The following is a 23,685-nucleotide window of genomic DNA, read 5'->3' as shown; positions in this document are numbered from 1 at the left end:
CTTCTGTTAGCCCCAGATAGGAAACATTCCCAAAGCCATGTCTTCAGACAGGGATTGGAATGGACTATAATGTAGAAAGTGATACTGGTGAGGAGTGAGCTTCCTGGATGAGGAAACACATGAGACTATGTGGGCAGCTCCTGTCTGGAGGGGAGATGAGGAGGCAGAGGGGGACAGAAGCTGGCTGAATGGACATGGAAATGCGGTGTGGAGAGGAGTGTTCTGTCTCATTAGGGGGAGAGCAACTAGGAGTTTATAGCAGAGTGTATATAAATTTTTATATGAGAGACTGACTTGATTTGTAAACTTTCACTTAAAGCACAATAAAAATTTTTCTAAAAAATGAACTGTGGTATATCTATACAATTGGAATAAAAAGGAGTGAACTACTGACACCCACGATAGATAAATCTAAAAAGTATTATGTTACACAAAAGAAGCCTTACACAAAAAAATACATAGTATACAATTTCATGTACCTGAAACTCTAGAAAAGATAAATCTAACTTATAATGCCAGAAAGTAGATCACTGGTTGCCTGAGATCAAGGCTGGAGAGACTGGCTGAGATGGGCACATTTTTAAGAGTGATGGAAATGTTTTCTATCTTAAGTTTGGTGGTGGTTATTCAGGTATATAAATTTGTCAGAATTCATCAAAATGTACTGTTAAAACAGGTGCATTTCATTGTATACAAACTATACGTCAATGAAGTCAATTTAGAAAAAAAAATCTTTAACATGCACTACAAAGTCTTGCCTGATCAGGGATCTAGCTTCCTCTCAGCTTATCATCACCAGCTGTTTGCCCATTCTCTATGTTCCCCAGTCATTTCTAGCTCTCTGGGCACTTAATTCTACATGCTGTTCCTTACTTTCATCTCATTAATTTCTACTCCTCTGTCAGACCTCAGGTCAAATGATTTTCTCTGGGAAATTTTTTCAGACTCCCTAGGTTCAGTCCCCTTATTATATGCTCTCCTTGCTCCCTTTGAGTGGAAAATGAATGAAATGAAAATGGCATTCGGCCCTGAGTAGACACTAAACAGGAATAAGGCCAACTTTCAGCCATCTGAATACTCCACATATAGTCTTGCTATACTTGAGAGGAGGAGTGCTGTCAGGAAAATATAACTCTAGGATACAGAATCCCGTCTAGTTTGGCATTATCCTCAAAGAGTCTAATCTAATCCTGTCTGGGCATAGGATCAGTTCTGGGCTAATTCAGGAAGTTCAACACTCTCAGGATAAAAGAAATAATTCTAGGTGTCTACACTCAAATCACTCAAACCTGAAACTAACCCCTTCTCCTCTCTGTCAATGTTCAGCCTAAACTAACATCCACAAGTTACCATCAATAGTCACAAACCAACCCAATCTCTAGAATTATGGGAAGGAACTAATATGGCCTTACAGCAGCATAGTCTAGTTTAAGTAAGGAGCTATAGTCTCAGCTCTTGCAATAATTACCCATACGAATTTTAACATTTCATTTAATGTCTCTAGGTTTCGATTTTTTTCATTTTTATAATTTCTGATCAGGACAGGTACGTCTTCATATGGGGACTGGACAGCAATCCGTTTTCTCTAACTTTCCACATTTTTTTAAAATAATTTGTTGTTGCTGAGAATATACACAGTAGAACATACACTAATTCAACAGTTCCTACATACACTATTCAGTGACACTGATTACATTCTTTGAGTTGTACGACCATTCTTATCCTCCTTTGCTGAGTTGCTTCTCCCCCATTAACATAAACTCAACAACCCCTAAACTTCCTGTCTACTCTTTCAAGTTGCTGTTGTCAATTCGATCCCATATAGATAGGTCTTTAAAAGTACAATGCTCAGGGTGGACATTTTTTACTAGTTAAGCTAAACTATTGTTTCATTTTAAGAAGACTTAAGGGGATATTTTCAGTTTAAGGTTTAAAGATTATCTCAGGGCTGTAGTTTTGGGGGTTCATCCAGCCTCTATGACTCCGTAAAGTCTGGAGTCCATGAGAATTTGAGGTTCTGTTCTACATTTACCTGCTTTTGATTAGGATTCTTCTATAGAATATTTGATAAAAATGTTCAGTAAGGGTCACTGGGCACCATCCAATTCTGGTCTCATGGTAAAGGCGGCAGTTAGCCACACATTCTGTCTCCTCCTTCTATTCCTGACTCTCTTTCTTCCTCCTATTCCTGACTCTCTTTCTTCCTCTGCTGCTCCAGGTAAACAGAAACCAATTGCTGTGCCTTGGATGGCTGCTTGCAAGCCATACTTTTTCTTGAATATAGATTATAGCACTGAAGTTAAAAACCATTTTCTTCATATTTTGGATCCAATTATACCAGCCTCACATTTAGTAGAGCTTGATATTACAAGTAAATCTAATTTAACCTTTTCAATTCACATGTAACGGTCTCGTGTATTATTTTTAATGTTTAATTACTAAGAATACTCTAATGGTACTTACTACTCACAGTCACTCAACAATAGCAGTTTTAAATATGAAAACATTTAGTGGTAAAAAACCGACATTATGTAATAGGAGTAGGAAGCCAGACAAACCGAATACTAGAATTTAGGGAAAAGCTAATTTTCTCTCAGGTCTCCAGCAAGTAGAATTGACATCATAATAATTTATTATCACTAGAAGAATGACATTTTCTATACAGCTCCTTTATTCACCGTAATACAGATCTGAATAATCCTTTGGGATAAAGTGACAAATAGAACCTTTGATGGTCACAACTAAGCTACTAGAAACAGATGGAAAGAAAACCTCATTGCAAAATATAAAAAGATACTCAGGAGATTAAAGTTTTGAATATTGCTCATCTAATTTTCATTAGAAAATGCTGTCAAAAATAAAACAGTCTACACAGTAATTAAAGCTGAGCCCAACCACAGCTCTAATAATTTTATGAAAGATGAAAACCACAATAATTTCAAAGTATCTAGTATAGGAAACTTAACTGAATCATGGCAAGATTTTGTTTTTTTGTTTGTTTTTGATACAAGAATAGGTAAGTGGCTTCTATTATTTGTTCACTGTATTGATGATTGCTTTTACCATGTTACATTTCACGTATTACAGTATAAGAAGCAAAAACCATTTTTAAACTTGGGAGAGTGGAAGTATTAACAAAAATAGAATATAAAAGTTTTCCATTTGTTCCAGTAGAATATTCTACTCTGATTTCACAAAACTGACACTAGCTTTTTCTGTTGTAATTCAAATTAATTTTTACTGTAATCTTCTTCCTCTACTCTAAAACAAAAATTACGTATTTTATCTACTAACACTGTCTATAAAATGAGTAACACTAATTCAAGGATGTCATAGAAACTCTAATTTTGTTGATTTAATACTAAAATAACTGTGTAACCTTACAGATAATGGCAAACAATATATTCATATAATGTTGATTACCTAATATTGTAAGTAAAAATAATTACAGCAATTAGTCAGGTACTGGTGGGAAATTTTTTCATTATAACCTTATTAGCATACGTTATTTCTGTGCCCTGTGTGTGTCTTTTCATTGTGAGTAATTTTATATAAAAGGCAGAAAAGTCCTTTTACATATAGAATCAATATTTGTATTATGTCCATATTTAATAGGTATGCATTATAGGTTTCTAGAAAGAAAAGTACATAGTTATTACATTTGCTTTGTTTTTAACATACTGCTTAGATTTTTTTTTTAGATGCAGCTTTTTTAAATACTTTATTGGTTAAGTCTGAATACCAGTCGATTACTTGAGGAATTTTATTGATTTTCATTTTTATTTAAGGAATTATCTTAGCATTGAAAAAGAAAGGTAGAAAGAAAAGTATATATTACTGCATGAATTGAACAAAAAGATCCTACCTGTTTCAACCTCATGAAGAACGTCTCTGTGAAAGTCTTTCTGCTGAAATACCAAAATCGCTCATTTGCAGGGTACACACGAACTACTGTCTCCAGGAGAAAACGGACAGGCTCTACCACCTCTGTGACTACCATATCCACTGCCACAGTCATGTACACTCGTTTATCTATAGTAGAAATTTTAATTGCAGATCATAAGAATAAACAGCTGTAATATACACATTTAGTTTCTAGTCAAAGGTATATGATAAAAACTAAAGTCAGAAAAAAAGATTTATCTCAATTATATTCAACAAGTGGGTATAAAATGCCCTCTAGATACTATGAAACAAAATATTTTGTTGAGGGTTGAGAACCATATCATATTATCTTTGCATCAATCCCTTTATTTTAATATATATTTGATGAATAAGTGAATGAACCCATAAACTTGGAACTATAAGGCAAATATTTAAATGTAAAAATCACACTATCTACTGTCATAGACTTTATAATCTCACTAGGAAGATGACAAACACACATAAAATAGGTGTTTATTAAATGGCTATCCATTGCTCATGCTTTAAATTCCAAACTCCTTAAGACCTTCATGATTTAGCCTCTGATTATCTCGCCAGTCTCATTTCTAGACACTCACATTCTATATCCACCACAGACTTTATTTCAGCTCATCCAAAGTACTTGTTCCCTCTAGTCTCTAAGACTTCACAGTTACCATTCCCACTGCTAAGTACATTCCCCTTTCTCCCTTTACCGGGGGCCCACTATTATGTATCATTTTTTCCTGTAAACCTTACCTAATCTACATAAAGGAGGTCCCTAAGTAGCGCAAAGGGTTTATGCTTTAACTGAAAGGTTGGCAGTACAAGTCCACCCAGAGGCACCTCAGAAAAAAGGCCTGGCAATCTACTTCTGAAAATGAGCTCTACTCTGACACAAATGGGGTTGCCATGAGTTGGAATCAACGCAATGCCAATGGTTTTTTTTTTTTTTTTTTACTTAATCTACATCAATGCTCCCTTCTCCTCTGTCCTGCTACCCTATGCTAGCCCTAACGTCTCATATTTCAACCTCATCATTGTACCCTCAATGCCTAGAGCACAGTATAGTTATTAATTAAAATATTCACTTGTTCATAGCCTTAATTTGAATTTAGAATCTTCTAGGCCAGTGTCAAGGTTCCAGGGTGGCACAAGCAGTTTGCGATCAGCTACTAGCCAAAGGTTGTCGTTTGCATCTGCCCAGTGTCTCCATATAAGCAAATGCCTGGCAATCTGCTTCCATAAAGATTACAGCCTAGGAAACCCTGTGGAACACCTCCACTCTGTAACACTTGTGGTCACCATGAGCCAGGGGCCGACTCAGTGGCAGCTAACAATAACAGACCAGCGTCTACTGGTTTTCTTCAGCTTCATTATGAGGGGTTAAAGTATGCATTTAATTTTATTTTATTACCTTGCTTGAGATTCACTGGGATTTTTGAACCTGTTGTATTTTATTATTTATTCACTGCTTTTAAAATTTATTTATTTTGTCCACCATTTTTAGTTCCTAAAGTTCAAATAACCAAGCCCACCACAGGAAACCCTCAATAGCCTTTTTTAAAACTTTATATAACATCCCTCTATACTGATCAACTATACTTTATTACTACTGTTAAATACAATAAAAATGTTATTACATTCTCACTAAATTACAAAGCATCACACCTGACCAGAAGAACTAAGCTTCTCTGCACTTTACACTTAATTAACCTAAACAACAACAACAAAAAAAAAAACTCATTGCGTTGATTCCAACTCATAGTGACCCCATAGGACAGAGTAGAGCTGCCCCATAGAGCTCCCAAGGAGCGCCTGGTGGATCTGAACTGCTAACCTTTTGGTCAGCAGCTGTAGTACTTAACCACTATGCCACGACGGTTTCCCACCTAGCCACGGTTTCCTAGAGGACCCTAAATTCTAAGGGGGGTAACGTTGAGGGGTAAGAAAAAATGACACAACATATAGGATATAATGCACAACTGGGTAAGACAAGCTTGATGCAGTGGAAAAATATAGGACATTTCACCTCTCAGGGCCTCAAGTTCTTTTGTAAAAATCAAACTTTATTTGATTCGTAAATCTTGCAAGTAATTTATAATTTCAAGGACACCACTTATGAATTTTAGAAACCAGGTCCACATTTTTATGAATGTGGCATGTGGATGTGCATATGAAATGATTTTTAATTTAAAATACATAATATTTGGATCATTACATTATTGTAATATAATATCATATAAAGTTTACTTTAATAGAGCAAATACATTTTAAAACATATCTTTATTTGAAAACCAAATGTGTATTAAATGTAAAATGAAATTGAAGGATATTATACTAAAAACAAATAAAAACTGCTTTTATAACTTATGTTTGAAATTCGTATATTTTATTCTTCAAAATTATTAACTGGGTTATTTTTCTTCTTACTATTTTTTTTTTTTTTTTTGGTGCCTTCTCTCTAAATGCTTATAAGAAAGAAGGTTACAATCTAGTATTTGCAAGCCTGTCTCCAGAAATAACAAACTGTGGGTGTAAAATTATTCATTCCTAATATTTGAAAAGGTAAATATTATATAATCATCACTATTTTTTTTTTCCTTTTTTACCCCTTGTTTTGAAATAGACACCTTGATGTGTGATCAAATGCATGCAATTTTTGGAACTGGTGAATACTATCTTTAAGGAAATTTGAGGATAATTATCATTTTAATGTTCTTCATTAACATATGTCCATATCAATGTTCACTAATGCTTCCTGTCTTTCAAGAAAAGTCTACTGTAAAAAAAAAACTGTAAGTATAAACTAAATAAGACTAAAGATAAAACAAACTGCTCCATTATTGTCTCAATATGAATTACTGGCTGAATGACAGTAAAGAACTGACGGTGAGACTACAACTCATCAGGTAAAACTTTATGTTTTAGTTAAAGGTAGATGGTAGAGGAGCAAAAAAATGTAGACAATTATTAATGTTTGGATAAAGTAGGAATAAAAAAATGGAGGAAATAACAAATATGACTAACATTTATAAATCCTATCCAACATTACACATATTAAACAAAAGGAAAAAGTAAATAACTAGAAAAAAAATGTTTACCACAAATAAAATCTTTAATATGAACAAATTCACAAAAAAAATGCCACTAACATCCCAAAGGTCAAAATACTAAGCCCACCACTAGGAGGAAACCCACAATAGTCTTTCTCAAGACTTTAATTTTTAAACCTATAATTAAAAAATTAAAAAATATAAGTAAAGTAGTCTACGGTGTAACAAAAAAGTTAAAGGCATGAAATTAGTACAAAGCATTAACGGACTACTGACCCCAAGATCAGAAGAGCTAAATGGTTCCCAGCTACCCGCTATCAACTGCTCTGACTGGGATCATAACAATCTATTATATGAGATCAAAAGGGCAACATTTGCCCAAAAGCAAAGATGAGAAGACAGGAAGAGATACCAATTCAGGATGAAAGGAAACAGGAAACCTAGGAAGGAAATGGAGGGAGGGCAGGCACATTGTGGGGAACGGAACCAAGGTCATGGACCATTTTGTATAAAAAAAAAAAATTTTTTTTTTTTTATATAAACTATCAAATCAGAAACTAATTTGCTATGTAAGCTTTCACCTAATACACAATCAAAAAATTAATTAATTAAATCTTAAGCTCTAAATGAAAGTCAGAGCATCTAAAATAAGAGGTAAATTAAAAAAAAAAAAAGACATGAAGAATTCTAACAATTTGTTTGTTTTCATCAATGTCTTTCATATCCTTCTATTCCATCACCATCATCAGTTGCTGTTCAAGCTGATTCCTACACATGACAACCCCATGTGTGTCAGAGTAGAACTGGGCTTCATTAGGCTTGTCAGTGGAGGGCTTTTCACAAATGGATCACCAGTCTTTCTTCTGTGGTGTCTTTCGGTGGACTCAAACTTCCAACTTTTTGGTTAGCAGCTGGGCGTATTAACTATTTGCACCACCCAGAAACTCTATAACCTACCACCCCACCCCTGCCCCCAAAGAAGACAACTCTAGAGTGACATAGGAAACCCTGATGGTGTAGTGCTTAAGTGCTATGGCTGCTAACCAAAGGGTTGGCAGTTCGGATCCGCCAGGTGCTCCTTGGAAACTCAATGGGGCAGTTCTGCTCTGTCCTATAGCGTCTCTATGAGTCGGAATCTACTCGACGGCACTGGGTTTGGTTTTTTTTTTTTTTAGAGTGACATATGAAACACAAAGTTCAAATGCTTCCTATGTAATCTAATAAAACTTAATTCATATTTCTATTGAAGGGGTTCTTTTGCATAGCGTCTTTTTTCCCCCTGTAGAAGCATAAAGTATGAAATGGCAACTTGAATTCTAAATAAGAAGAATATCTCCATTTAAAATGGGTATCAGGATGGTTTTTAAATATGACAAAACAACAACATTAATCTAAAGTAAAATTTAAAACAAATTATAATCATTTAAGAAAATTCACCTTTTGGTGTTTCTTCATTAAGTGCCAGAAATATCGGTGCATTTGGGTTCCACATGCCAGTGATAACATAAGCTCTCCCATCATAGCTCTTTCCCATGGATTCCTATAAAAGTTCAAACAGGAATTGCTTAGAATATGTATATATACATATATATCAAGAAAATCACTGTTTTAAATTATAGGTATATCCTACTGTAAGCAATCCAACTTATTAAAATTTGGATTTACAAAGAAAAGATTTATTTTTTTATAAATTTTTTCACCCCAGAAAAGCACTTTTTCCAATATTAAATTCCCTGGCAATTTTCTTCACATACAGTTTCTATTTAGCGACATGTATCTCTTGGATAAAATGAAGCATATCCATAAATGCTGAATCATAAAACCATAATATTGCTAGGTAATTATATTTAATTTGATCTTATGCTGGTTGTCAAAATTGCATATACCTACATATATGAGGACATACTTAGTTTCTATTAAAACCATAAAATGGATCTCACTGAAGACAAGTAAACTGAATTAATAGCTACTCACAGGGAAATTGGCAAGTTAGTAATTTTTTTTTGTAATGTTCCAATTTTTTAGTACATTCTTTAAATACTAATTTACACTATAGCAGTTAATACCTTTAAAGTTAACAGTTTTCTATTATCTATACATCAGATATCTTCTTGAGTAAAAGGATTCTGCATTCCAGAGATAAAGTATACTGCTTGCTGTGCCCAAGGCCATTTGTAAAAGAAACCCACTCAATACTCCTCCCACTAAAATATTCATATATTCATTTCTATTTCTCCCTCTCTCACCCTCACTCATTCATACACACACATACATCCCTACACCCCGCTAGACCCCCATTCAGAACAGGAATGGGCATCTGACCCAAGGGAACCCAATCCATTCCTGGACCAGAGCTTGTGTTGCGCTTGAAGCCAAAAAGGTGAGCTATACCAGTGGAATCCTCTCTTTCAATTAACAAATACCAAGGAAAGTTGACAGAAGCGGAAGCTGAAGTTGAAAGGTTTTGATGAAAAGCCAGGGCATGACAGGCCACATATATAAAAAGAAGTTACACAGTAAAAGAAATTACAGAGAAGAGAAAACTATGTAATAGGAAACTGCCAAGTGCTAAAACACAAATGTGGAAGACAAACATAAAAAAATCCTTAAAAACAATAAACCATGCAGAAAAAAACCAAACAAACCCAGCAGAGATTAGGAGACAGGGAAGAAAGGAAGAAGGGAGAAACAGGGAGATGGGAGGTAGAGAGAGAGAGAGAGAGAGAGAGAGAGAGAAGGCAGAAAGAAGGCAGGGAGGGAGAAAGCAAGAAGACAGAGGTAGAGGGAAAGAGAAAGGCAGGAAGAGGGGGAGAGGGAAAGGCAGTCAGCAGGAGAGTACAGAGATGGTTGCAGAAAGAGAGAAGAGTGACAGAGAAAGAGAAGCAGAGGGCCAGAGGCAGAGAGACAGCATAGTGGAGAAAGTAAGGAAGAACCTAAGCAAGCGAGAGGCTCAGATAAAGAGTGAGCCCATGGCAGGGGGAGGTGAAGCAAACAAGACCGGTTTGCAAAGGCCACTTGGCAAGTTTAGGTTCAATTTATGAAGACCAATACATTTCTTTTTTTTAAGGTGTTCTAGATGAACCTTTATTACTTGTAACCAAAAAACTAAAGCCATGTTTTATTCCTTTGTATTTCTCACGATACCTGCCTTCAATAATAATGTCTTGGCAATGGGATACTACGCATCGATAAAGAACAATGATGAATCTGCGAAACATTTCATAACATGGAGGAATCTGGGAGGCATTATGCTGAGTGACATTAGTCAGTGGCAAAAGGACAAATATTGTATGAGACCACTATTATAAGAACTCAAGAAATAATTTAAACAGAAGAAAATATTCTTTGATGGTTATGAGAGTGGGGAAGGAGGGAGGAAGGGGGTATTCACTAATTAGATAGTAGACAAGAACTATTTTAGGTGAAGGGAAAGACAACGCACAATACAGCACAGGTCAGCACAACTGGACTAAACCAAAAGCAAAGAAGTTTCCTGAAGAAACTGAACACTTCGAAGGCCAGTGTAGCAGGGACGGGGGTTTCGGGACCATGGTTTCAGGGGACATCTAGGTCAGTTGGCATAATAAAATATATTAAGAAAACACTCTGCATCCCACTTTGGAGAGTAGCGTCTCGGGTCTTAAACGCTAGCAAGCGGCCATCTAAGATGCATCAATTGGTCTCAACCCACCTGGAGCAAATGAGAATGAAGAACACCAAAGACAGAAGGTAATTATGAGCCCAACAGACAGAAAGGGCCACATAAATCAGAGACTACGTCAGCCCGAGACCAGAAGAACTAGATGGTGCCCGGGTACAACCTACGACTGACTGCCCTGACACACCAGAGAACCCTTGAGGGAGCAGAAGAGCAGTGGGATGCAGACCTCAAATTCTCATAAAAAGACCAGACTTAATGGTCTGACTGAGACTAGAAGGACGAAGGACCCCAGAGGTCATGGTCCCCAGACCTTCTGTTAGCCCCAGATAGGAAACATTCCCAAAGCCATGTCTTCAGACAGGGATTGGAATGGACTATAATGTAGAAAGTGATACTGGTGAGGAGTGAGCTTCCTGGATGAGGAAACACATGAGACTATGTGGGCAGCTCCTGTCTGGAGGGGAGATGAGGAGGCAGAGGGGGACAGAAGCTGGCTGAATGGACATGGAAATGCGGTGTGGAGAGGAGTGTTCTGTCTCATTAGGGGGAGAGCAACTAGGAGTTTATAGCAGGGTGTATATAAATTTTTATATGAGAGACTGACTGGATTTGTAAACTTTCACTTAAAGCATAATAAAAATTTAAAAAAGAAAAAAAATAATAGTGTCTTGGGGGTTACTACTTAGGGACTACTGAGTTTCAGTTTATGGTGACAGAAAAATCACATTAAGAGTAGGGTTGCACCACCAACTAATGTAATTGTTGTCAATAAGTAGTACACCTATAAAAAGTTGAATTGGCAAAAGTTGTGATAGATACAAAAACGACAAAAAAAAAAAAAAGACTAGCTGCTGAGGTTGCTCATGTTCAACCAAATACCTCATGGGATTTCGTTCCTTGGTTTGGAAGTTTAGGGTCACAGTTTCATAGGACATCTCCATTAATTGGTCTAATAACATATTTAGTGCTTCCACTCTACCTTCTAGTTCATTGCATAGTGCCTGAGGTCTTAAAAGCTTGCAAGCGGCCATTCAAGGCCCAACAATCGGTCTCTATTCAATTGGAGCAACACAGGAAGAAGGAGAGTCAGGAACAGGAGAAGGAAATGGATGTATGACTAATTGCCTCCATGAACCACTACCTCCTTTGTCAGGAGACCAGAACTGGATGGTGTCTGGCTACCATTACTGAACACTTTAATCAAAGATTCTACAGAAGAACCCTGACGAAAAGGGGGAAAATGAAGAACAGAACTTCAAATTCTCATGGCCTCTAGGCTTTCTGGAGTCATGGAGACGGGATGAACCCCCAAAACTACTGCTCTGAGGTAATCTTTAAACCATGAATCAAAAATATTCCCTGAAGTCTTCCTAAAACTATAGTTTCACTTAACTAGTAAAGAATATCTCCCTTGAGCATTATGCTCTTTTAAGATCTATCTTGTATGGGATCAGACCAATAACAGCTACTTGAAAGTTTAGATAGAAAACTTAGGGGGCAGTGAGTTTATGTCAATGTGGGAGGAACAACTTAGAAAATGGTTGCACAACCCAAAGAATGCAATCAATATCACTGAATTGTCCAAGTAGAAGCCGTTGAATTGGCGTATGTTTTGCTGTGCATATCCTCAACAACAAGAAAAATGAAATAAGTTATTTTAAAAAATAATAGTTCTTATACACCAAAAGCCTTCAGAAAGGAAGGGAAAAAGGATGACACAAAGCTTAGGAGACACTGAGCTTCTGGTGAAGGTGACAGGAAAATTTGGGAGAGAATGGTTAAGAGTGATAGTTGAACACCATGATGAACACAATTTATGTCATTGAACTACACATGTGAAGACTGCTAAAATGGCAAATGTTTTGTTACCTATGTATTTATCACAATAAAAAAATTTTTTTAAAGGCTATTTTGCAGAGTTAGTATTAACAGAAACAGAAGCTCAAGCTAACTATAAAGTTAACAGTAAAAAATATGACAAGCAATTACGACCATTTTTATTACCTACTGGTGTTCATCATATAAATTGACATTAATCTTGAATGTTTTAAAACATTAAGCAATTCTATAAAGCTCTTCTAACACAAAACAATGAATTTGAATGTTGTTAGGCAAATCTTACTTTAGAAGAACATTTAACTTTTGTAAATTTTGGCAATATTTTTGAAACAGTTTTTAATGAAATAAATATAAAAATAAGAAAAAAATTGTAGGGGAGGGGCCTCAATAAATGTTCCTCCTCAAGTCTGGCATTTTTGCTATTGAACATAGAGACTTCCATCATGACCTGGCATGCTCCCAGCCCCTGCTAAGGATGCTTCTGCACACAATGTTTGCTGAAGAGTTCTCCTGATTCCTCTGCCTCCACCAAACCCCAGGCAGGACTGGCAGGGTCAGGGACAGAGGCTGAGGGACATCTGGACAATAGAAGCTCTGCCCAAACCAGGTCAAGCTGGAACCACCAAAGCCCTCTTCTTAGGAAAATAACTAAGGAAGACAAAATGTGGCAGTTTGCAAGGGGAACATAGGTTGAAAGGGCCTAAGAGAGAGACTAGAGAGACACAGAAAAGTGAACTATTGTCAAGCTATGAAAAAGCAGAAGCTATGAGGTCAATTACACAAAGTGGAAGGTGAAACAGCCAGGTGGTACTAAAAAGAGAAGCTGACAGAAAAAGGAAAAAAAAAAAAATGTAAGGTCATGCTAATCTATTTGTTCATTAAGCAAATATTTTTTGAGGACAGCAAATATCAAAGGCCTTCTGTGACACATGCTCTGTGCCCGTGAGCCCTCAGAGGTAAAGACAAAACAAAATGATCCTGGCCTAATGGAGCTGACAGTCTAATGTTTTTCAAGCAGCAAGTTATGAACCATTTGTGGGTCATAAAATTAATTTAGTGGATTATGGCCAGAATTTTCTTTTTTTTTTTTAATCAAACAGAATAGAAAAGAGCAGAGTTCATCACACATGTAAGGATTAAGAATTGTTTGATGAAAGGAAACAAGCAGTCCAAAGGAAACAAGCAGTCCAAAGGAAACAAGCAGTCCAAAGGACTTCACCAGCCTGAGACCAAAAGAACTAGATGGTAGCCTGGCTAGCACTATCAGCCACATAGACAGGGATCACAACAGAGGGTCCTGGTTAGAGTGGAGGGGAGTGAGAATATATACATATATATATATATATATATGCATGTATATGTACACATATGTGTATATATGTGCGTATATGTGTATATATATACATGTACATACATATATAGAAAGAAAAAAATCAAATTCATGAAAAAGATCAGATATTTACTGATCTAAGAACAGAGGAACCGCCAAGACTATCGCCCTTCGATACCCTTCTAACTTGGAACTGAAGCCATTCCCAGAGATCACCTTTCAGCCAACTGACAGGCCTATAAATAAACAAATAACACACGTGAGGAAAGTGTCCCTTAGAACAATCATCTACATGAGACCAAAAGGACAACATACGTCCAAAAGCAAAGATGAGAAGGCAGGAAAACTGGACGAACGGCAACGGGGAACTCAGGATGGTAAATGGAAGAGTGCTGGCACACTACGAGGATGGCAACCAATGTCATGGAACAATTTTTGTATAAACTACTGAGTGGGAAACTAATTTGCTGTGTAAACTTTCACCTAAAACACAACAAAATTAATTCATTAATTAAAGAATTGTTTCATGAAAACTTTTACTTTGGTTTTTTGTTTTTGTTTCCTTTTTTAAGAGAACAGAACTAAGGCTAATTAGGCAAAGTTACAAGGAGTATGATTTCAGGTGATTACAAAGGAAGAACTCTGTAAGAGCCAGACCTGTCCCTGTCCCACAGGCTTCATTAAAAGGTAGTGAGTTCCTTTTTATAAGACTAGTGGAGGCTCAATGACCAGGCATTAAGATACCATGAAGATTTACAGCACTGGATAATAACAAATCACTAGTGTTGATAATTGTAAAAAAAAGAAAAAATCATCCCGCTGGCCTATTAGTTGTGCAGGTAAGCCCAGTTCTCTTTTCAGAAGTGTCAAGTATTGACACTAACAAGCACTTCGATTTCATTATGGACTCTTAAAAGTAAAGGACTGCTCTACAAGTGAGACAAATGAGACTAAGGGGCCTCAGAAGTTCACACCAGGTCTGTAATTCTATAATCTGAATTTATGTTTTATAGAAAAAATCTCTGCCAGTAAGTCAACTTAATCTTTTAAACTCTGAAGGACCATGATTAATTAGGACCTAGAAACGTCAAAGATTTTAATGCCCCAATGCTCCTGAACTACCTCCTCATGGAATTTTCAGGTCTCTGAAATGCTACAGCTTGCCTGAGGTAAAACCACATTCATTACCGATCCGTTGCAGAGAGAGATGGATCAATAGCTATTTTATGTTTCCATAGTCAATGTAACTGATTGTCCTTACCTGACCTACCAGGGATAATGGTACCAACTCTATAAAAGCACTTAACCCATTGCTGCAGCTACATAATTAAAGGTCTGTTTTCCATCACTAGAAGTGAAGATAGCAAGAGCTCTGTTTTACTCCTATCTGTAACCCCAGCACCTCACACAATGACTGGCACACAATAGGTACCCAAAAGGCTGAAGGAATCATTCCAGTACCGTTAAGATAATCAATGTGATGTGACCATTAAATAATTCAAGGAAAATTCTGACATACCGTGTGACATTTAACTGACATTTGCAAAGCTGAAAGAAAACATGGAGTGCTTGCTATCACTAAATATAAAATTTCAGTTACCTAAGTAAGGAACTTTATACTTACTCTAAGGTGACTACTTCCTATAACATTTCAAAACCACAAAGCAAATGATTTCATTAACTGCAATATTAGAAGTATTTCTTCTTAAAAGTTAAGATGGCTTGCTACTTTTACATCAAATACCAAATCCTGAATACATTTTAACCTTTAAGGGTATTCCTTAAACAAATACCACTCTTACAGTAGATATTGTTTGCTAAGGACAGATAACAAGAAGGAGAAATTCAGAAAGGGAAATGTTTTAAAGAAAACAAAAGCGTTCATCACAGCACTGAAATTAATAACAGTGCATTTAAAATAAATGAAAGGCACCATATTTTACTCTGGAGAGGTTTGTTATAATAATGTACTTGCTATTTTTGGCTCAAAGAAAAGATATCCTCTTAAGAAGCCAAACAGATGAATAGATGGGACATTGTCATAACACTCTCCTATTATTTGCTTTCAACCTGCATATGATTTCTTGGTGAAAATTTACCTAAATCTTTCCCTCACAACTAAGTTTAAACTTGAGTTTCCAAATTTAATTTTTATTATCATACAGCTCAGAGTAAGAAATGATTTTGACAATATGACAAAATTTTAAAATAGAAAAATATTTTTAGAAATATAAAATAGCTACCATCTATACTCGGTTAAGGTGCTTAAAATTATCATTACCATATCCAGTAAATGCATGTCACTGTTCTTCACGTTTCGACCTGGGCTTAATAACATTCCAAAACATCTGAAAATATTGAAAAAAACAGAAAGGAGAAATAAGGTATCAAGAATATATAGAAGCCCAGCGAGCAAAAAGGCCTTATTATAATAACTATACAATCTAAGCTCTGTACTTACAAATAGCTTCAGTTTTTTCTAGAAACACCACAAATAAGAATTCATTAAGATACATAATAAAATCGCATAGAAATAAATTATCTAAATTTCCAGGTCTTTTTTGCACATAAAAGTTTACCAAGGATCCAAAACTGACATAGATACCCACTGCCATCATAGATAATGGTCACAAGTTCTTGATTGAAAGAAAATATGGTAGGGAAATACAGGCTGATCTCTAGGTACAAATGAGATTTTATTTGCTTTAAAGAAACATACAGGTCAAGATCAACAAGCCTAGTAAAATCAAGAAGGTTTTTAAAAATAGAAACAAGACACTGTTCTCTCTTTGCATCAAGCCAGATTAACAAAGAGCAACCTATTACCCCCGGCCCTCAACAGCAGTGGTTACTGAGTAGTGTGTAATGTTCTATCCTCAGTTAAAAAAAAAAAAGTTACATGAACCTTGGTACTAAATTGCTACATGTATGTTAGTAAAGATGTTATCCTACATACTATTTACTCTGTGCTTTCTGATGCTGGAGAAGCTTTAGGAATCCCATCAACACTACTGCTTTATTTGTAAAAGCTTTTCACAATCCCTAAAACTCACTTAAATGTAATATTTTTGTATTTGTTAGAGTATGTATGTTAGGGTACATTAACTCCACTTCACAGGTGAGAAAGTTAAGTCCAGAGACGTTAAACAACTTTCCCAAATTCATACTGTTACTAATTAGGTCGTGTAAGGTCGTGTAACTTGAAAGGCGATGTGATCTTTCCAGAGTGTCCTTCTGCCAACAACGCACACCCACACTTATTAGAATACTTTTAATGTAGCTTTTCAAATTTTAAGAAGATTCCATGGAGTCTTTTGTAAGAAGAGTAAAGACTGTAACTAAACATGATAGAATTTTTTAAACTTCAAAATAGTGGCAACCGACCACTTGGTACTTCCTTGATCTTTGTTGTTTTCCAATGGTTTACTTTTCCAGTAGCACGCTTTTTATTTCATGAACAAGATAAGCGATTGAGTCTATCCAAAAATATGCTTACTGAGTGGTAAAGCAACACATACATACTTCCCATGAGTGCTTGAGCAGGCTTTGCACAAGGGCCCTTTTGGTACCCGAAAATGATCAAGTACAGAGCAAACATTAAATTGATAAACTCTTAGGATAGCTTTCCAAATATATTATTAGGCCACTGAACAAAACATAATCTATTAAAACAGAAATAATTACACTCTAGTATTCATAATTTTATTATGATTACTTTACAGTGCTATGATCTCTCTCCTATGAGTTCCCATAATAGACATATATATATATATCACGAGCAGCCTGTACAAATGGTAATTAATCATACAGTTCACTGTAGCATTTATTTCTTCTACTACTTGGAAAAAGTGGAGGACCCTCAGCGAGATGTACTGACACAGTGGCTGCAACAATGGGTTCAAGAACAGCAACAATTGTGAGGATGGCACAGGACAGGACAGTGTTTCATTCTTCTGTGCATAAGGTCACTATGAGTCAGAACCAACTCGACAGCACTTAACAACAATAACAACAACTACTGCTTTAAATTCTCGCTAAGCAAGAATGAAAGATTTAATTCTTTTTCAGATAGAAAATTTGGTCTCTTCAACTAAGAAGTTAGGTCAGCAAGGACAGAAGGCTCTTCTCAGACTTCCTTCCCTATATACTTTCTATCAGCTGGCATCACTCATGGATTTTTTAAATGAATTTTCTATACTATAGGGTTTTTGCTACAAAACTATTATATACTCATTGTAATAAGTCAGAGAATGTCATGGTATATAAAAAAATAATAATTACTCCCTTCTCTCCTCAATCTCAGCTCCCTTCAAGACCAGTGCTAACAGTTTGGTATTCACTTTCCCTACTTTGCTTTTTTTGCAAATGTAAAAGTGTTATATTATTTTGTTTGTCAGGCACCTCCAGGCAAATGGTAAAATGAGTAAAATTTTATATTTTCTTAGCACAATAATTTCTATATGCAAAAGAAGTTTAAAACCCAAACCCACTGCCAGGAAGTAGATTCCAACTCCTAGAGACCCCACAGGGTTTTCAAGGCTGTAAATCTCTACCGAAGCAGACTGCCACATCTTTCTCCTGGGGAGCCACTGGTGGCTTCAAACCACCGACCTTTCAGCTAGCAGTCGATTGCTTTAACCACTGTGCCACCAAGGCTGCTTTGCATTTTCCTTAAATGGCAACACATATTTTGATCATCTCTGATGTGTTGCTTTTCTTCTGTCTTATAAATAAAAAATTCTGCCACAAATCAGCACTGTGATCTTACAGAAAGCACCTAATCCCTTTGGGCCTCCACTTTCCTTATTTAGAAAAGGGGAGCGGTGTAATACATAAACTCTAAGGGCTCTTCCAGCACTAAAATTACAAAAATTTTTTCTACCAAGTTATATTAGTCATTTTCGAAATTATACTTCATTAAAGCACACTAGGCTTCCCATGGAGCCCAGCAAGACCTATTAGGAAAAATGTGTCAGGAATTAGACAGATATTATTAGTACTACAAACATCTAATACAAATATTAAGTGTTTCATTGGGGAGTTCAATGTGTTCAACCTTCTCTTATTAACTCTGTAAATAAGGAAGAAGGCAAACTGCTATTACACCTATTTTCAAAAGGAGTTCACAGTCTAGTCTAGTAGGGGAGGAAAATGAGTAAACTGGCAATTACAATCTGATACGTTAAGTTCTATGATAGCTGTAAGTACAGAATATTACCAAAGCACAGCAGAGACACACCCAAAGTTATTTATAATATAGTAAATAGCTGACCTGAGTCAAAATTTGAAATCTCCTGAGAATGAGATGACATCATTACTTGTAATGATGATAGTGCTACTGTTTACTGAATGCTTTAACCTTAAGCCAGTCATGTTCTTTCATTTACATTTCAAAATAACCCCATATAACAGAAGATAAAACTGGATTTTAGAAAGCTGATGTGATTTGCCCAAAGCCACATGGTTATTAAGTTATAGAACCAGGATTCAAGCTCATGTCTATGGGTCCAAAACACCATGGTCTTTCCATTATACCCTGTGTCCTCTCTAGGTTATCAATACAGAAGGCAAGAAAGCCCAGTACAAGAGACTTTAAATTCCCTGTGTGGTCCTGGACAAGTTATAAACTTCAGTTTTGCTTTCCACATTTCTGAAATACAATATTATCTACTTGCATGCTCTCTATATCAAAATAAAGTTGAAATGAAAACACTCACGGTGAAAGTGCATTGTAAACTAGAACCTACTGCCATCAAGTCAATTCCGACTCGTAGCAACCGTATAGAGCAGAGTAGAACTGCCTCATAGGGTTTCCAAGAAGCAGCCAGTGGATTTGAACTGCTGACCTTTTTGGTTAGCAGCCTTAGCTCTTAACCACTATGCCACCAGGGCTCCATAAACTAAAAAGGAGTTGACAATTATAAATCATTATTATAATCAACACTATCACTAAGAAGAAAAAGTTCTGCCTTCCATAATACTTAACTCAGTTTTTACTCAAAACAGAGCTTTAAACAGCTTTTAATACGACGTCAACATTCGTAACAAACACTAAAAACTCTCTTAATCGAAGGAGAACGGAAGTGAGAAAAACAGAGATGTTATGTTAATATCCTGCATTAAGAAACTTTAATTTTTTTTACTTTTTCCTTTAGTCCATCAAACTATTAGGATTCTATGGATTTCCATGAGGACTAAGGATAAAAACTAAGAAGGGAGGAAGGCGCAGAGGGAGGAGGAAAGGGAGAAAAACATCCGACCAATCATCAGTTGTTTCTTACTAGATTCAATTTTTGTTCTTAAACATGAAAAGTTCACCAAACTGTACACATAAAAATGGCTGAAATGGCAAATGTTTTGTTATATATATATTTATATATATATAAATGTTTTTATAGATATAAATGTTTTATATATATATAATGTTTTATATATAAATGTTTTATACATATAAAGGTTTTGTTATATATACTTTGTTATATAACATATATATATTATACCACAGTTGAAAATTGAAAAAGCATGACAGAAGAGGGTAAACAGAACTACAAAGAAAAAAAGCTATAATTCATTCATTTTCTTTCAGAAAAATATGCAAAAATACAAATTCTAGATAACTTAATAAAAACTGAAATCTCAGTCTCATCCTAAACAGACTAAAATGAACGGTTTGGGAAAGCCTCCTATATGAGTTGTTGGTACTATTTTTTCCCTTACTAAAGGGATCAAGTAAAGAAAGATAATAGACAGTCTTTACCATGCATGGTAGGATGAAACCTTAAAAGTGACCATATAAAGTGAAACCATGCAAAAGTAGCCTTAATAATCAATGGGAATAATTATGATTATTCTTTGGAAACGCTGGAGGTGTAGTGGTTAAGAGCTACATCTGCTAACCAAAAGGTCGGCAGTTCAAATCCACCAGGCACTCCTTGGAAACTCTATGAGGCAGTTCTACCCTGTCCTATAGGGTTGCTATGAGTCAGAATTGACTCAAAGGCAACTTTTTTTTTATGACTGTTCTATGCCCTTTAAAATTTGTCAATATAAAAACTCTCTTACTGTTTTTAATATCTGAAAACACTAAAATGAAAATAAAAAATAGTAAAACTCTTATTTACTTAGTATTTTATAATTTAAAGCACTTAGAAACATAAACAAAGTGTTTTATTTCTCTGAAAAACTTACCAAGTAGTTTCAACAGTGCTAAGGAGTGTTTTGTTTGAACAAAGCAAGGGAGAAAGTACTACAACCACTTTGTTCTGGTTACCAAGAAAAAATATTCTAATTAGGCCATATTATTTAACTAGCATGCCAGGAATAAAACTGCTCTAGGAAAAAAATATTTCACTCAATCATTCATTATTTGTTGAGCACCTACTACAAGCCAGACACTACTCCAAGCTCTGGGGATGCTGCGATAAACAAAATAGACTTGGAGCTTTATATTCTAGTTTATTATACTCTACTAGAGGGAGGCAGCCAACAAATAAACAAATATCTGAAGATATATGCAATGGAGAAAAACAAAGTAAGGTCAGAGCACTGACAAACACAAAATAAGTGGAAACGGGTCTATTGCTTTATCTATGATGGACATGGAAAGCTTAACATAGAGGGTAGCATCTGAGGAGAGAACAGAAAGAAGTGAGAAAGCAAACATCTAGGGGAAGAACACTGCAGACAGAGGAAACAGCAAGTGGAAAGGTGCATGCTTGGCCTATCAGAGAAGCTGCAAGCATGTCAGCTTGACTGGAGCACATGAAGTGGTAGGACAGGAACAAAGAAAGCAAAGAACCAGATCATAGACGGCCTGGGGCTTTTCTCTGAATGAAACAGAATGCCATGAAAGGGTTTTGAGCAGAAAAATAACATAATCTGACTAATATTTTAAAAGGAACACTCTAATTGCTGCACTAAGAATGCAATAAAAGGGGCAAAGGCAGAAAGAAACAGGGACACCCATAAAACGCTACTGCAGTAATTCAACAAAGAAGTATCAATGGCTTGGAGCAGGGTCAAAGTGGTAGGAGATAGGGATAAGTGGTCAGATTCTGGATACAGTGGAAAGTAGAACTGATATGATTTACTCATGAGTTGGATATACACAGTGAGAGAGGAGGAAGTCAAGGATGACTACAAGTTTTTCAGTCTTAGTACCTGGAAGGACTAAGTTACAATTTAATGAGACTGGGGTAGACTGTGGGAGGAAGAGGTTTGAAACAGGAAGGAGAAGAGCTTTATTTTTTAACATAACTTTGAGATGCCAAATGGAGATCTGAATTGTTGGATACATCAGTTTAGAGTTCAAAGAAAAGCTTGGATCAGAAATAAAAATTTGGGAGGTATCCATGTATTTCAAGTTATAAGGCCGAATGAGAATAAGTGTGGTAAAGACTGCTGGAATAATGTCCTTGATAAAGCAAAATGGAATAAAATCTAATATACAAGTAGAAGCTGGCCTTAGGGGTGTGGAAGGCTTATCCAAAGTAGCAAGAGAGAAAGTAGACTATATGGATATAAATGAGAGAGATGGTAGATGAGGTGATGGAAATATCTCAAATTCTATACTTTTTTTTAAATTGTTTTATATAAGAAGAAAAGATCATCAGATGAGAGTAAACACGATAGAAGACATGATGGAGGTTTACAGAGAAGGTATGAAACACTTTTCTAAGGGGAAGGTAGAGCAGCTTGTCTAGAGAAATGAAATAGGACTACTGTCCACTTGAGGCTATAGTCATGAACCTGAAGTGGATCCAATCAGCACGGTCACAAACATCTCCCCTTGCTGCATTCAGCTGCACAGGTGCTGGTGCGAAGGAGCAGAATGCTGGGGTTAACTAAAGTTGGGAATATGTCAGGTGAGTAAGAAGATGGAAGACAGGTCAAAGGAGTTCTGGGAAAATATAAGGGAATAATTTATAAAGATAAATAATGGCATGTAAGCTGGGAAGAAGGCAAGTGGGTGAGTGGGTAAGGATAAAAAAAACAAAAGCATTACTGTCGAGTCGATTCCAACTACTGGCATCCTTACGTGTGCCACAATAGAACTGCTCCATTGGGTTTTTCCGGTTTCAGAAGTAGATCACCAGGCTTTCCTTCCAAGGCACCTCTGGGTGGACTCAAACCTCCAACCTTTCCATTAGCAATCAAATACATTAACTGTTTGTAACACCCAGGGTGAGGGACAGTAAAAACATTTTAGGACCATAGTTTCATTGTTGTCAAATAATTAATGGGATTGAGGTTAACAGGAGTGAATTAGAGAGATAAGAGGTGGTTGTCAGAGAGTGGGATACTTGAAATTGCTATTATGAAGGGAGTGCAGTAATTGGTAATGATAAGTTCTAGAATATGACCATGGAAGTAGGTGATTAAGTTAAGACGGAGGACAACATGTTTGGACAGCAAGTGGTCAGGAAACTGAGAGGTCTTACTATCAGAAAAAATGCCTACATAGATAATAAAGTCATCAAGGTTTGACATAAGCATATACTAAAGAGAGTGACACTGAGGCAGGAGCTAAAGTCTTTAAGGAATGATGCAAATCCCAGGGATTTGTAGATAACTGCAACAAGTGAGGGTTGCAGATGATAAAACCTGATGGCATAAACTTCAAAGCTCGGCATTTTTAAGGAAGAAAGAGGAACAACAGTCTGAAAGAAACATGGATATCTACATACCTCTGGGCTAGAGAAAACAGTTGTTGTGGACTGAATTGCGTCCCCCCAAAAGTTATATTGAAGTCCTAACCCCATACCTGTAAATATGACCTTGTTTGGAAATAGAGGTTTTCTTACGTTAATGAGGTCACATAGAGTACGGTAGGTCCTAAGCCAAATCCCTTCTCAATTGTGTCTTATAAAAAAAGCAGAATAGACAGACACACATGG

General features: G+C 36.1%; 1 protein-coding gene across 5 annotated transcripts in view; it reads right to left on the bottom strand.

Moving 5' to 3' along the window:
- Window positions 1-23,685, bottom strand: part of RABGAP1L (RAB GTPase activating protein 1 like) — a 739,959-nt gene that overhangs the window by 607,461 nt on the left and 108,813 nt on the right. For 4 of the 5 annotated variants that reach the window (XM_049868622.1, XM_049868624.1, XM_049868625.1 and 1 more), the window contains exons 8-10: window positions 16,071-16,137; window positions 8,397-8,499; window positions 3,866-4,032 (exon numbers count right to left, since the gene is read on the bottom strand). In XM_049868622.1, the coding sequence (XP_049724579.1) occupies window positions 3,866-4,032; window positions 8,397-8,499; window positions 16,071-16,137 (337 nt within the window). The remainder of the gene's footprint in view (window positions 1-3,865; window positions 4,033-8,396; window positions 8,500-16,070; window positions 16,138-23,685) is intronic. The other variant, XM_049868626.1, reaches the window with a different exon arrangement.

This window comes from Elephas maximus, chromosome 24 (genome assembly GCF_024166365.1).
Source record: "Elephas maximus indicus isolate mEleMax1 chromosome 24, mEleMax1 primary haplotype, whole genome shotgun sequence".
Taxonomy (NCBI): Eukaryota; Metazoa; Chordata; class Mammalia; order Proboscidea; family Elephantidae; genus Elephas; species Elephas maximus.
The sequence above is the reverse complement of the archived record's forward strand: the minus strand, read 5'-3'. Positions and strand labels throughout refer to the sequence as shown.